Source organism: Pongo pygmaeus, chromosome 4 (assembly GCF_028885625.2).
Source record: "Pongo pygmaeus isolate AG05252 chromosome 4, NHGRI_mPonPyg2-v2.0_pri, whole genome shotgun sequence".
Lineage (NCBI taxonomy): Eukaryota > Metazoa > Chordata > Mammalia > Primates > Hominidae > Pongo > Pongo pygmaeus.
The window spans coordinates 84,571,933-84,587,569 of record NC_072377.2 but is presented as its reverse complement, the minus strand read 5'-3'; the positions used below and the strand labels follow the sequence as shown (position 1 = coordinate 84,587,569).

Here is a 15,637-nt window from a genome sequence, read left to right as displayed (position 1 = left end):
GCTCACGCCTGTAATCCCAGCACTTTGGGAGGCCGAAGTGGGCGGATCACTTGAAGTCAGGAGTTTGAGACCAGCTGGCCAATATGGTGAAACTCCACTTCTACTAAAAATACAAAAGTTAGCCAGGTGTGATGGTGCGTGCCTGTAGTTGCTTCCAGCTACTTGGGAGGCTGAGGCAGGACAATCACTTGAGCCTGAGAGGCAGAGGTTGCAGTGAGCCAAGATTGTGCCACTGTACTCCAGCCTGGCTGACATGGCAAGACTCCATCCCAAACAACAACAACAACAACAAAAACATAAAAGCACTAGGATTACAGACAAGAGCCACTGTACCTGGCCTGTAGTATTAAAGAATAAAAACTTAAACATATGATTGTTTTTAGTTATAAAGACAATCCCAACAGAACTAATGGGATGATGGGCAAAACAAAAAGTGGCCATATAGAAAAACAGAAGAATAAAAACCTTCACAAAGATATGTAAGAAGAAAACTAATAGGACCAGGCTCGGTGGCTCACACCTATAATCCCAGCACGTTGGGAGGCCGAGGCAGGCGGATCACTTGAGGTCAGGAGTTTGAGAATAGCCTAGCCAACATGGTGAAATCCTGTCTCTTCTAAAAATACAAAAAATTAGCCAGGCGTGGTGGCGCATACCTGTAATCCCAGCTACTTGGGAGGCTGAGGCTGAGAACTGAGCCTGGGAGGTGGAGGTTGCAGTGAGCCAAGACTGTGCTACTATATTCCAGGATGGGCAACACAGCGAGACTCTGTCTCAAAAAAAAAAAGAAAGAAAGAAAGAAAGAAAAATAATAGGATCCCAGAAGTACATCAGTTGTAACAGTTAATGTATAAAGGACAAGTTCACCTATTCAAAAAAAAAAAAAAAAAAAAAAGGGTCAGAATTTCTAACTATCTGCTGTCTTCAAGAGACATAGTGAAGTCACTAGGACTAAAAAACAAACAAACACACAAAGAAACAAACAAAAAAAACCCAAACAGTACTGGTACAGATATACAGGGCAAATGCAAACCCAAATAAAGTAGGTCACCATGTTAATATCAGGCAAAGTTGAATGCAACACAAGAGGCATTAAATGGAACAATGTGGGTTACAGTAGAATGATGAAGAGTGTAATCTATAATGAAGATATATAACTGGCATAAACCTTTATGTGGCAAATAACAAAGCATCAAAGTACATAGAACAAAAACTTCATAAATAAGGAAGTATCAGGTTTAATACGCTTCTTAGTTCTAGAAAAATTGAACAAATTTGAGGGGAAAATTATACAGATAATCTGCAGAGTACAATTCATATGATTAAAATCATTATAAAATAGGGTCTGAGCGTGGTGGCTCCCGCCTATAATCCCAGCACTTTGGGAGGCTGAGGTGGGAGGATCATTTCTTTCCAGGAGTTTGAGACCAGCCTGGGCAACATAGCGAGACACTCATCTCTACAAAACACCAAAAACTAGCTGCTCATGGTGGCATGTGCCTGTAGTCTCAGCTACTCCTACTCAGGAGGCTGAAGTAAGAGGATCGCTTCAGGCTGGCAGTTAAGGCTGCAGTGAGCCTGATTATACCACTGCAGTCATCCTGGGTGACAGTGAGACTCTATCTCAAAATAAAATAAAATAAAATAGGACACAGAAAATGTGATTAATATAATCAATTGACATAGGATCTGACATAAGGGTCAACCAAATAATAAATATTTTAGGCTTTGCAGACCATATGGTCTCTGCTGCACAACCCAACTCAACTTTAGTGTAAAAGCAGCCACAGACACTATAGAAACAAATGGTCATAGCTGTAATCAAACTAAACATTATTTACTAAAATGGGCAGTGGGCCAGATTTGATCCATAGGCTATAGTTTTCCCACCTCTGATCTAACGGTATAAAATTTTACACATACATGCATACAACTTTATATCCTGAGGACAGGAAATGCACCTTTTACTCAAGCACTCAGGGAACACTTAAAGAAATATAACAGGAGAATTTCTAAGATAGTCAAAATGGTATAGATGATATTTTCTGACCACAATGAAACAAAACTCAATAACAAAAGAAGAAACAAAATAACTTCTTCGACAGATATAACAGAGCAGCTCAACCAATAGGACTCTAACTCATTTGTCGGATTCCTTCCTGTGGACAAGAGCCGGAAGGCCAAAGTCTGCATTTTTCCCATTCCCTTGAGACTAAGGTTCTGCAAGGGCCTGCCTTTCACCAAAGACACATATCTATGAGAGACTTGGACGTAGAATTGAATTTTGTAAGGGAAGACCATGGCTGCTCAGGCAGGTATCATCTGGGAGTTTGGTTTTTCTGCAACAGTTGCAGTAGAGCATTTGGTGTCTAGTCATTATCTTTGTGAGCAGCAAAGGAGAGGTGGTAGCAATGAACTTTTTACTGGCACAGTACAGGGGGTCATTGATCCTGACCGTACCACTTCTCATAAAATATCTAGGCTTGATCCTCTAGCTCATTCAGAAACTCTGAAAGCTAAATAGACCCCATAATAAATTCCTGTCTTCATAAACTGAGGAGTATGTTCTGTTGTTTGTAACTAAGAACTTGTTTAAAACAACCCCAACCGCTTGAAGGTTTTACAACTGTCTAAATCTTTGTAACTCTTTTAAAGGTACTAAGTGGCAGGGCCAGCACTAGAAGTGCTGTTTGTACTGAGCCATGAAGACTCAGTTGAATGTACATCATATGCTGTGTCACTCATATTTCAACCAATGATCAGATGAGTCACATTCCGATAAGTATCTTTGGAGCCTAAAGAAAGGCTGGTTAGTGCTCTCTTTGCATACTCTCATTTTGGGTAGAAATCATGAGCTAAGGGGAACAATTTTTCTTTCCTCCAACTACAGTGAAAGATAGATGTCATAAAAAATGATGGCCCTTCTGGTTCCCCTTTAGATCCTCTTCCTAGTAAAATGAAACTCAGTGATTAAAATACACACACACACACCCCCCCCCCACACCCCTAAGACAACCCACTGAATCCAAGTTAATCCTTTCCACCCCAAAGCTATAAGTTGCTCAGCAAGTTCAGAGTCATTGGGAAGCCAGAGGAAAGGCATTTCAGAGAAACAAACATCATAGGTTTGGGACAATAAGAAAAGATAGAGGAGTGGGAAGTAGCATGTGAGAGGGTGATGGGTACAGGCAGGTGCAAAGGACACCACGTAGAAAGTTATAAATTGTTCACTAAGAGAGGAGGGAGAAACAGCATGAGCAAGTACAGAAAGAAGTGAAGGACACACTGGGCTGCTAGGACCTTTGAATCATCAATTTACAAGGCCATAGGCAGGGAATTCCGTGCCAGGGGTTGCTACTCTCCAGGCTAGCCGGCTGTCCATGTGGGGGTCCCAGACAAAACCTGTACAACAGGAACTACCATCATTAACATAACCAATCAGGTCTGCCTTCCTAAACAGTTGAAGGACAAAGGAAGTAAGAAATTGGTAAATTGGTAGAGGGGGCAGGAACAGAGACACTAGGAAAGAAGGCAGTTAAGCCAGAGGAAAGCAAAAGGCCAGAAAACAAAGAGAAAACAGAGCAGAAAGTCAATAAAGGCAGATGCAGCAAAATGGAAGACAGACAGATATGATTCTCTATAATGGTGGAACAGCCACCAAGCCTGGAGAAACAGAGGCAGTGAGAAAGGAAGCTTGTTGTGGATAGAGTGACAAAATAACAGAAATCAAACTAGCTGTATTCTGAAAATGACTCTAATTTCTCTTCTTCCATAAGCCCAGGTTAGGCCACTGTTTCTATTGTTGCAACTTAAGAGAATCTATCACTATTAACTAAGTTTGCAATTATTCATTTAGACCAGATTTATGCCATTCTGAAGGAGTCATTTTAGTTTAACAATGTCTTAGCTATGGTTGAGCATTTATATAACATTTTTTTCTTCTGGTTTAGGGCCAGTCACAAACTGCCTGAATATAATTAGGTGTCTTGCAATTAATGACCTACACTCACCTGCCACTAACAAATGTCTTTTTTACATTTAAATCAGATAGTTTGAAGTCTCTGGTACTTCTGTAGAAAAGTTACCATTCAAAAAGCTACTAATCAACCCAAAAGCCCATCAATGACAGACTGGATAAAGACAATGTGGTACATATACACCATGGAATACTATATAGCCATAGAAACAACGAGATTATGTCCTTTGCAGGAACATGCATGGAGCTGGAGGCCATTATCCTTAGCAAACTAAGGCAGGAACAGAAAACCAAATACTGCATGTTCTTGCTTATAAGTGGGAGCTACATGATGAGAACTCATGGACACAGAGGGGGACAACTGACACTGGGGCCTCCTTGAGGGTAGAGGGTGGGAGGAGGGAGAGCAACAGAAAACATAACTATTAGGTACTAGGCTTAGTACCTGGGTGACAAAATAATCTGTAAACAAACCCCTATGACAAGAGTTTACTTATATAATAAACCGGCACATGTACCCCTGAACCTAAAAAAGCAAAAACCTTAAAAAAGAAAAAAGAAAAAGTTACTGTTTCAACTTATTCAATTTATTCCTTCCCACAAATAAGAAACTGCATTTTCCCACTGCAAGAGAACTGAAGGAGTTTTTTTATTTATTTATTTATTTTTTTTAATTCAAACCTTACTCCAAGGCTTCTAATACAGGAGTGATTGTTTTAGGAGCATTTAATATTGCAGTATAAGTTAAACCACTGCTGATCAGCATCCACTTACACAGGGACTTATATGCCTGTTGCTTACAAAGTATGAGTTAATTCCTGTTAATTCATTAACAACTCTTTTTCCTGTGTTTAAAACAGCCTGTCTTGTTATGTTGCCCAGGCTGGTTTCAAACTCCTGGCTTAAAGCAATTCTCCTGTCTGAGCCTCCCAGCAGTTTAGAGCTGTGAGCCACTACACCTGGCCAACCACTCTTTTCTATCATGCTTTTGTACCCACAGTGAAATAATAGTTTAGAAACCTAGCTTGTGTGCTAATACCAAAGCTACTGATTGCTTCAAAACTTAATGCTCAAGGTCATGAAGCAGAGTTAGTGCTTGGGAATATTTTCGTTACCTCCTTTCCTGATGATGCTGTAAAATGATTCAAATATCATTTAAAATACAAAATACTATTCTTGTAGAGTTTATCAGAAGATTGAAGTATTATGCCTCCTCTTCATAGACACTCCTTTAAATCTCATAACACAAAAATGCAATTTAAATGTTTGCTTTTGCCTGATATTCTGTTAAAAAGTAATCTAAAAAGCTTGGAGAAACTAAAGGCCCACTGTTATTTGCAGAAGTGACCTCTTCTGATGAATAACATTTTGAAGGCAATATGGCTGTGCTTTTTAAAACTTGAGTCTTTATTTGCGAAGGAATCACTTAGGATACTCAATTTAAAAATCAAGTGTCCTCTTTATATTTCCATTCAATTTTGCTGTGAGCCTAAAATTGCTGTAAAAAATAAAGTCTATTAAAGAAGAACCTAGATATAGACCTTACACCCTTCACAAAAAATCACTCAAATAGACCATTGTAAAATGCAAACTACATAATTCCTAGCGGATAGAAGAGGAGAAAATCTAGATGACCCTGGCCATCGCAATGACTTTTTAGATACAACTCCAAAGGCATGATCCATGAAAGAAAGAACTGATAAGCTGGACCTCATTAAAATAAAAAACTTCTGCTCCATGAAAGGCACTGTCAAGAGAATGAGAAGACAAGCCACAGATGACAAAAAACATAGCTGATAAAGGACTGTTATCCAAAATATGCAAAGAACACTTGAAGTTCAACAATAAGAAAATGAATAACCAGATCAAAAAATGAGCCAAACATCTTGACACCTCACCGAATAAGATATAGATGACCAATAAGCATATAAAAAGATGTTCCACATCACGTGTCATCCAAGAAATGCAAGTTAAAATAATGGAATACCACGACATACTATTAGAATGGCAAAATCCATAACACTGATACCACCAAATGCTAGCAAGGATGTGGAGCCACAGGAACTCTGATTCATTGCTGATGGGAATGTGAAACAGTAGTGTCACTATGGAAGACAGTATGGTGGTTTCTTACAAAACAACATTTACCAGCAATCACACTCCTTGGTACTTACCCAAATGAGCTGAAAATGTATGTCCACGTAAAAAGCTACACACAGATGTTTACAGAGCTTTATTCATAATTGTCAAACTTGGAGGCAACCAAGATGTCCTTCAGTAGGTGAATGGATAAACGATGGTACATCCAGATGATGGAATATTATTCAGTGCTAAGAAGAAATGAGCTGTCAAGCTATGAACAGACATGGAGTAAGCTTGAGTGCATGTTATTAAGTGAATAATAAGCCAGTCTGAAAAGACTACCTACTGTATGATTCTGGAAAAGGCAAAACTATGGAGACAGTGAAAGGATCAGTGGTTGCCAGTGGTTTGGGGTGAGTGGGATGCATAGGCAGAGCACAGAGGACTTTTAGGGCAGTAAAACTATTCTCTGTGTTACTATAATGGTGATTACATGTCATTAGAAATCTGTCCAAACCCACAGAAGGTACAACATCAAGAGTAAGCCCCAATGTAAATTACGAACTCTGGGTGATAGTGTTGTGACAATGTAGGTTCATCAACCATAACAAACATGCCACCACGGCACAGGATGTCAATAGTGAGGGAGGTGGTATGTTTGAGCAGAGGGTATATGGGACCTCTCTGAGCTTTCCACTCAATTTTGTGTTGAATCTAAAATTGCTCTAAGAAATAGTCTATTTTAAAAATAATAATGAAGTTCCCTAGACCCCACACCAGATGCAGTAAATCAGACAGAATCTTAAAGAGCAGTCATGAACCAAGGAATACAATTTTTAACAAATTTCTTTGGAGACCAGATCATTGGCCATGTGAGGAAGGAAAAGGTGAGAGAACGTGAGGAAGAGATGACAGAAACTAACACTGGTATTTCTGTGTCCCAACTTCAGAGATTCAGATTCAGTAGCTTTAAGGTGGGGCCTAGAAATCCGCATTTAAGAAACTCCTTTGGTGCTTCTGATAGAGGGCAAGACACTCCTACCTCCAAATGGGAGCTTTCTGGAAGCAGGATTAAGAAAAAGGGGCTTGAGGCTGAAAAAGAGGTGAAAATGGCAGACAATATTTCTTTTCTGATGTGAAAATAAAATACTCTTTTGTCAAAAAAAATAAAAAAAAGACAGCCAAAGGCAATGAAGAGAGGATCTGAGCAAAGGACAAAAGAACTAGAGGCAATTCCTCCTCCTGAGGAATAATTATTTCTGCAAGAAGACAGTCTTGCTGCGTGTCTCACAAAGTCATGTAGGTGCACATTCCTCACCATGATTTCATGGAGAAGAGGCAGATGACATGTTATCTTTGGGGATTTAGCCTCAACAACAGATTAAGTAGTAAAGCTCTAACATACCAATTAGCAGAGCTGTAGCTTCTAAATGCCACAATACAAAGCATTTATCAAGAACAGGCAAAAACAACTGGCAGGTCTTTAGGGGAAAAACTGGTTTATCCAATGGGTAAGAAAAAAATGAATTTTTTTTTACATGACATTCAAAATGTAGCAAGTCAGTAACTGTGCTCATGGAATAGCACCTATAATTGGGGTAACTATAAGTTATTATCCAAAACAGGACACTTTTGAGTTAAAGAGGCTTTTAATAATTATGCCAGCAAAACAGGTATAGAATAGGACTCCCCAAGTAAACCAGAATGAATGGCTCTCAAACTGTGGTACTTCCCTGGATATTAATAAACCGAATAATCATGATATATAATAACTAAAATGTTCCACAGAGGAATTGGCCTTAATTACAAAGTTAGAAACCACAGATGGTATTAATACAAGTTCTTTTCTCTCTCCACCCATATCCTTGGTGTGAAACATCAAATAGCCCTTTTATAATAACAAAGCACAGCAGTAATTAATATTGATCTCAGAACACAGTAAAGGTCAACACTAATTTATAGAACATTTTGGATTCAATCTAGTTTTTACTCTGGAATTGATTCAGTGGGCAGTGTTTCACCAGCCCCAACACCATCACCATGATGATGACAGACGCAAACCTGGAAAAATTGTCTGAAAAAGTTTTTATTTTTTTCTAAAGATACAGCACACTTCTGTATGGATCTTGAATCCCTAGTGAAATGGTGCCTTCATTATGAAAAGAAACATCTTTTCATTGGGTTTCTAAGCTGAAGGAGTTTGGTTTTTCTTTACCACTTTAACAAATATTAATTAGGGTCTATAGTATGCTATGCTCTGCCCTAAGTGACAGATAAAGCAGAGGACAAACAGACCAAATGATTGTCCACTCAATTAAAAATACTGTTTAGTCATTTGTCATCTTTGAGACTAATAGTTTACAAACCCGACTGCACATCAGAATTACTAGGGGAGCTTTTTAAAAAATATTATGCCTCATCACATAAAAACCTATACACAAATATTCATGGTAGAATTACTCATAATAGCTAGAAATAGCAACAATCCAAATGTGTATCAACTAATGAATGGATAAATTAAAATGTAAGGTATACATAAAATGGAATACTTTTTACCAGCTAAAGAGAATGAAGTTCTGATACACAGATGAATCTTGCATCTAAGTGAAAGAAACCCAGACACAAAAGACCACATATTCTATGGTTCCATTCATATGGAATGTCCAAAATAGGCAAATCTATAGAGACAGAATGAAGATTAGGGGTTGTCTAGGGCTGAGGATCTTGGGGAGGAATGCAGACTGGCAGTTAATAGGTACAGCGTTTCTTTTTAGGGTGGTAAGAATGTTCTAAAATTGATTGTAGTGACAGCTGTACAAGCTTGTGAATACACAAAAACCCACTGAATTATTCACTCTAAATAAATTGTGCAGTATGTAAACTATGTCAATAAAGCCCATAAAAGAATACTAAGCTTGGATCTCAGTCCAAAAGACTATGATTCAAATTGGAATCATTTGATTTTCATATTCAGCACTGAGAAACATTGAGATAAACTAAGTAACTCAAATGCTTAGGTTTTTACATTTTTTTTCCTTTAAATGTTTTTTGGAGACGGAGTCTTGCTCTCTTGCCAAGGGTGGAGTGCAGTGGTGTGATCTTGGCTCACTGCAACCTCCGCCTCCAGGGTTCAAGCAATTCTTCTGCCTCAGCCTCCCGAGTAGCTGGGACTACAGGCGCATGCCACCACACCTGGCTAATTTTTTCTATTTTAGTAGAGATGGGGTTTCACCATGTTGCCCAGGCTGGTCTTGAACTCCTGAGCTCAGGCAATCTGCCCACCTCGGCCTCCCAAAGTGCTAGGATTACAGGTGTGAGCAACCACGCCCAGCCTTTAAATTTATTTTTACCTTACAAAATTTAATTTTAAAAATTCATTTTTCCTTTTTTCTCTTTTTAAATTATAAATTATAGTCCCATGGATTTTCAAATATTGTTATACTAGTTATATAATAACACTATTTTAAAAACTATATAGAATAGACAGCACTGAGGAGAGATGAAGCAATAGAAAGGTCAAAGTTGAAACTTGTTAAAATGTGTTTGGCTTTTTTTCCCTAAGGTTGGAATTATTAAAGTGGTGTGACTTTAGAAGGTTTTTGAGGAATTGGTGTGTGTTACTGCAGAATCACTAGCTCTTAATTTGTAATTTGATGGCTAAAAACAGACTAGTCACTTACAGGAATATATCATATTAAAAAGTTACTTTCCTTGACATTTGGCCACCAGTCAGCCCTGTCTCCCCCAGCCTCCATCTGAAGTATGGAAGACATTTAGCCTGCAGGCTCATGCCTGTGCAGTACCAGAGGGAATGTGGAGGGCCCTTCCCATGCACCAGCAGCCCTATTCTCACCTGTGTGGTTATATCTAACTTTAGAATTGCAGCCCCCAAGATGGTTATCTGAAATACAAACCCACTTGTTTGCAACTTTCTGCCTACCTCTCCATGGCATTTGTGCAGTCTTTATGACTGGGATTTGGCCTCAATGTTTCCTCCAATATCTCAGTAACCCAGCTGGGGATGAGCCTCACTTGGAAATGCAGTTCAACTGTGCTGATCTCTTCCCCAGCTTGGAGGAGGCCTGCCCTCCCGCAAGCTGGCCGCCTGGCTGGCTTCCTGATCATGCTGGAGAATCTACCCTGTAAAGTTCCACGATGTCAGCTGCCAGACACTGTGTGCTGCCACTGCCAGGACACAATGCTCCTGGAACCCCTACCTGCTTCAGTGTTGATGCTGGCCTGGACCAAGCAAGAGGGAGAGGTGGCTCCAGGTGTCCACCTGGACATTACCAGTGATTGCTGGTCCCTGCAGCTCCCTCTGGCACGGGCATGAAATTCCTGGAGTCATCTCCTTTTCTCCCTGTGAGGTGAGGTTACAGCACTATCTTTGAAATCTTGTTAGAAAGAATATAAGACATTTACAGTTATATAGAGTATTGAAACGATTTTGTTCTTTTTAAAATTTAAAGTGTACATTCCAACTAACTCTATTTTGACAGTTTTGAGAATTTGACTATACCTTCATATTTCTGGAGGGGTGGTAGAATCAATCAAACTACATCATACTCTAACTCCAATAAGGTTGAGAGTCAGATAGCTAAAGAGTGACTGACTCAAAAGTGAAGCCACAACTTGGGGACACTGTATTGACTCCTATGTCTGGCTGGGGTCATTGCTGGGATCACTGAAGGTAATAATCCAGAAGAAGGAATTAAAAATATGTCCATCAAATGTGGGGAAGACATTTAACTGAGCAGAAATAATAAAAGAGAGGAAAATAGGATAGAGAGCTTTTGTGCAAGATCATATATTTAGAAACAAAAAGAACACATGGATCTGGGAAGCCAGATTGTAAGTGCTGTAAAAAACCCAGGGACACAGTTGAGCACGTGTTACCCTAAATTTGCAGGAAGGGAGCACTGTTATGAATTAACTAAGCTATAAGGCTCATTACTGGGAAGATCATACACCTGATATGTTAATGAACAGAAAGGTCCCAAATGAACAAGTTCACTTCTGTGTATTGTGCTGGTCAAAGCAGTAACCTTAATTTCATAATTACACCTAAAAAAAATGACAATTTCCAAACACTTGAAAACACCAAAATTCAACGGGACATACCATCATCTATAGCAAGTATTCATTAAATATTTATTACTCGAATGAATGACAAATAATTTCATCCAACAATCTTTAAACTGCTTAATCCTGTGACAATATTTAACCGTTTAAATTTCATGACCTTATTCCTTCTGTGCTCTAGTTTTTAAAAGCTTGATAATTCTATTTCTTTTTTCTTTTTTTTTTGAGACGGAGTCTTGCTCTGTTGCCCAAGCTGGAGTGCAGTGACGTGATCTCGGCTCATTGCAACCTCCACCTCCCAGGTTCAAGAGATTCTCCTGCCTCAGCCTCCGGAGTAGCTGGGACTACAGGTGTGCATCACCATGCCCAGCTAATTTTTTTGTATTTTTAGTAGAGATGTACTTTATATTTTTAGTAAAGATGGGGTTTTGCCATGTTGGCCAGGCTGGTCTGGAACTCCTGACCTCAGGTGATCTGCCTGCCTTGGCCTCCTAAAGTGCTAGGATTACAGGCGTGAGCCACCATGCCTGGCCAATTCTATCTACTTCTTATAAAAAATTCTTATGTTCTTGGTGGATAAACTGGTTGCATAATACAATTATTTTAGTTCAAATGGATAGATTCCTGCCAGATTCACCCAGTTGCCAATTATCTGAACTGAAACAAATAAAAATATGAAGTAAATTTTTATATCACCCTCCAAAAGCTTGGGAATTATATTCTGCCACTTAAGGCTTTACTGGACTTACTGTCCATGAAATTTTCTAATTACAAAGTGGAAGTCTATTCAAGAGTGTTTATACTTAGAAAAGTTAGGAAGACAGAAACCTGAAAAAGACTGTCTTCAGAAAAACCTCTCTGTTTCCAATAGGAATATACCATGGTCATAATTTTATGCTCACATGTCACACAAAGATAGGCTGTTACTGGAGAGTTATTTTGTACAGGTGGTATTTTTAATTCTCCATTTTTTGTTCACAAATGTAGTCTTCATTTTAATGAAGAAGAGAAGTCTGTGTTTCTTCCATTTCGAACTCCTCTGTCCACTTCTGCAGGTCTTGTGCATTATGCATCGTCCATAACTTTGCAAAATACTTGAGTCTCTTCCTGGGGAAAAATAAAATACTACTTATTTAATAAATGAAATTGATGGGAGACAATACGTCTCATCAGAAGCTATGAAAAGTCTATAACATTTGAATACCGGGCAGGCTCTATAGTTAGGAAGCTGTGTCAGTGTCACTCTTCTGGTGAAAGGAGCTTTCAGAGCTGCTACTATAATCAAGGGACCCAGGTTACCAATTGCCACTATTGCCTCTGTGCCTTCTCCTAAAATCCCTACCCCTGACAGCCCCAGAGGAGAGAACCTGACCTCCTCCTCCTTCAAACTCTGCTAGAGGCTGGTGGTGTGTGCTTATTTGTACCTGGAGACAAGAAACTCCTATGAAGTGTTCCCAGGATGAAAAGTAACACCAACCGAAAACAATGAAGCTAATTAAAGAGTAAAACGCCAGCATAACACAGACTTACTTTTTTTTTTTCCTGCAGAATAGCAACCCAATTGAGTATTTAGGGTATGCAGCTAGAGTACCTGAGTTCCAATTACTGCTCCACCATCAAGTAGCTGTGTGACTCTGGGTCAGTGTCCTGTCCTTGCTGGTCTCACTTTCCCCAACTATACCATGAGGATAAGGATGAAATGAGATGATGTATGTAAAGCAATGAGAAGAGTAGCTGGCACAGTGTGTAGGCTGCTGCAAATTACTGCTCAGAATGGTTTCTCCACACAGTAACCATCCAACAAATGGCAACTATTATAACAAATTCACACTAAGGCCCAAGATTCAGTTTGATTTCTTTGATCTGGCCAAAGGAAATGATGTGATAAGCACTTTTAGAAAAAAGGTAAAATAACAAATACAGTATCTTGATAAATGATCAGATTCCATCCCAATGCAACGTCTTCTAATAATTCTCTCATCTTGTCAAGATAACTTCATAGAGTTCAAAATGTCACTTACTAGTTGGAAGAGTTAAAATATTTATGAGTAATCTGTGAGTTTTTTTGCTCTTGCTTTATAGGCTATATAGCAGAAACAAGAATATATGAAAATATAGAAATTGCCATATTTTATTGCTATCTTGCATATATTTCTATAGCAAATTTAGAAGTTGACATATTTTATTGCTATCTTGTATATATATCCTTTGTAGTAAAGTTTTATTCTAGGTTTTTTTCAGAGAAAAAGAACAATAATAATATGGCAACTAAAGTGAGTTTAATTTGTCTCTGGACTTTGCAGAGGAAGAGGGCTAAGTTTATTTTTAAATTCTCATAGCTACTTTTCCCTCAGGAAAAATTTTATATTAATCTGGCTTGTAACAGAAATAGGCTGAAACTGATTATGCCACTTTGCTTCTGTTTTGGCATTGTGATTTGGAAATGAGCCAGAAAAGAGTGTCACTAGAGGAGGCTGTGTGCCATTTGTAGAGTCTAGCACTCTGGACTTGGTCAACTACAGTATACCAAAGTGGAGGAGTGCAAGGCGGAAGCACAGGAGAAGGAGGTAGAGAAAGAGAAGTAAATTGCACTAATGTACTTTGGTAAACAAGTTAGCAACTGTTTCTTTAGCTAGTATGATAGGCATTACTATTTCAATACTGAAATTTGGTAATAATTCCCAGAATTATTACCAAATATTAAAGAATATTATTGGAGTATAACACAGGGACCACCAGTAGCCAGCCAAGATTTTCTATTCGATCAACAATCTGTTCATCATGGTCATATCATTATCAACCAGGGTACTAATGTACCCAGCACATCAGGCTCCCCAAGTATGGCAGGGGTGGGGCAGTAGGTGGATGGGGAGCTTATGTTGTTTTAGAATTTTATATTTGGGAAACGAAAGGGTATAATTTACTAATATATTTTCCTAGGAATATCTTTCTTTCAAAGTGTATCTCAGCTTTACATTAAGATTAATTTATGTACTGACTACATACTAGTTGGATAGCAAGGGTAAAGGTGGAAAGTATTCCCATAAGCATTTAAAGTGACAGCAGCCCGTTTAGAATGAAAAATTTGTCACAATCTACAAAATAAGTGACATGTGGATATTGACTATGATTGCCTGTTATGTAATACTATTACTTTCATTAATGTTCTGATAGAATTTCTGGATGTAATCGTTGCATATCTGAATAAAATCTATGAATAAAAGAAATCTTCTGTAGGTTCTCAGTATCTTCAGTAACCTTTGGCATACTGAATCTTTAAAGTAATGAATGTGGCACATATTAAGGAGTTAACTTAATTCTTTATAAAAATGACCGAAAAACCAATTTAGCAACTTAATAATGATCTAATGAAGATGGATTGAATTCACCTGAGCTTTGCAAGAGCTGTTTTCACTTCATCATAATTAAATGGTTCAGAACATTTGAAGAGGTGCTTAAAAGTAGACCTGATGTTCACTTTTAGGACACTCCTCTCTTTCTTGGACAACTTAGAAGGTTTCATTACAAACAAAAAAATGCAGCATAATCACTCTGACCTTTTCGTATTTATTAATCCTTCCAGCTCTTTTGACTTGTGAGCTGCTTTCTTCAAAATTTCTCCAGGAACATCTGCTAGTTTAGCCACATTTAATCCATAACTCCTTGCTGCAATTCCTCTAGTTATTTGGTAAAGGAAGGTGACAAAATCAGGGACTTGTTCTTCTGCGCCTGTGAAATAAAGAAAGGAGATCAAAACTGTGCCTGAAAGCTGGAATAAATTAGAGGATTAAAAAGGACATGTAAGTTCTCATAACTTTATTAAATTGTACAATCTGAAATCACTGTTCCTACTTGCCTGTTAGATCTATTTATCAATTTGATATGTCTAGAAAAGGGTAAATACTGTTGTGAAACTGCTGTGTGCATATAGGATCTATCTTTTAGCTCACTTAAAATAGTTTTTAACAATGATTCATTGTAAATTTGAACTGAACGTCTATATTAAAAAGAGAATGATTTTATTTATTTACTTTTTTAGAGACAGGGTCTTGCTCTATCACCTAGGCTGGAGTGCAGTGGCACGATCATACCTTACTGTAACATCAAACTCCTGGGCTCAAGCAATCCTCCTGCCTAGCCTCCTAAGTAGCTAGGACTACAGGTTCATGCCACCACACTCAGCTAATTTTTAAATATTTTTTGTAGAGATCGGGTCTTGCTATGTTGCTCAGGCTGGTCTCGAACTCCTGACTTTAAACAATCCTCCCTCCTCGGCCTCTCAAAGTGTTGGGATTACAGGCGTGAGCCACTGCGCCGGGATGAGAATGATCTTAGTACGTGGTCGATACAATATAATTTCTCCTTTTTATGTTTCTGAGACAGGGTCTGACTCTGTCGTCCACGCTGGAGTGCAGTGGTGCAATCTCAGCTCACTGGCTGTCTCAATCTTCCAGGTTCAAGGTGATTATCCCATCTCAGCCTCCTGAGTAGCTGAAA

At 38.6% G+C, this 15,637-nt stretch overlaps 1 protein-coding gene across 5 annotated transcripts in view; it reads right to left on the bottom strand.

The window, feature by feature from the left end:
* Positions 1 to 7,688: 7,688 nt before the first annotated feature.
* MSH3 (mutS homolog 3) overlaps positions 7,689 to 15,637 on the bottom strand; it is a 231,691-nt gene continuing 223,742 nt past the window's right edge. For all 5 annotated transcript variants that reach the window (XM_054489804.2, XM_063665452.1, XM_063665451.1 and 2 more), the window contains exons 23-24: positions 14,698 to 14,869; positions 7,689 to 12,247 (exon numbers count right to left, since the gene is read on the bottom strand). In XM_054489804.2, the coding sequence (XP_054345779.1) occupies positions 12,136 to 12,247; positions 14,698 to 14,869 (284 nt within the window). In that variant the 3' untranslated portion in view covers positions 7,689 to 12,135. The remainder of the gene's footprint in view (positions 12,248 to 14,697; positions 14,870 to 15,637) is intronic.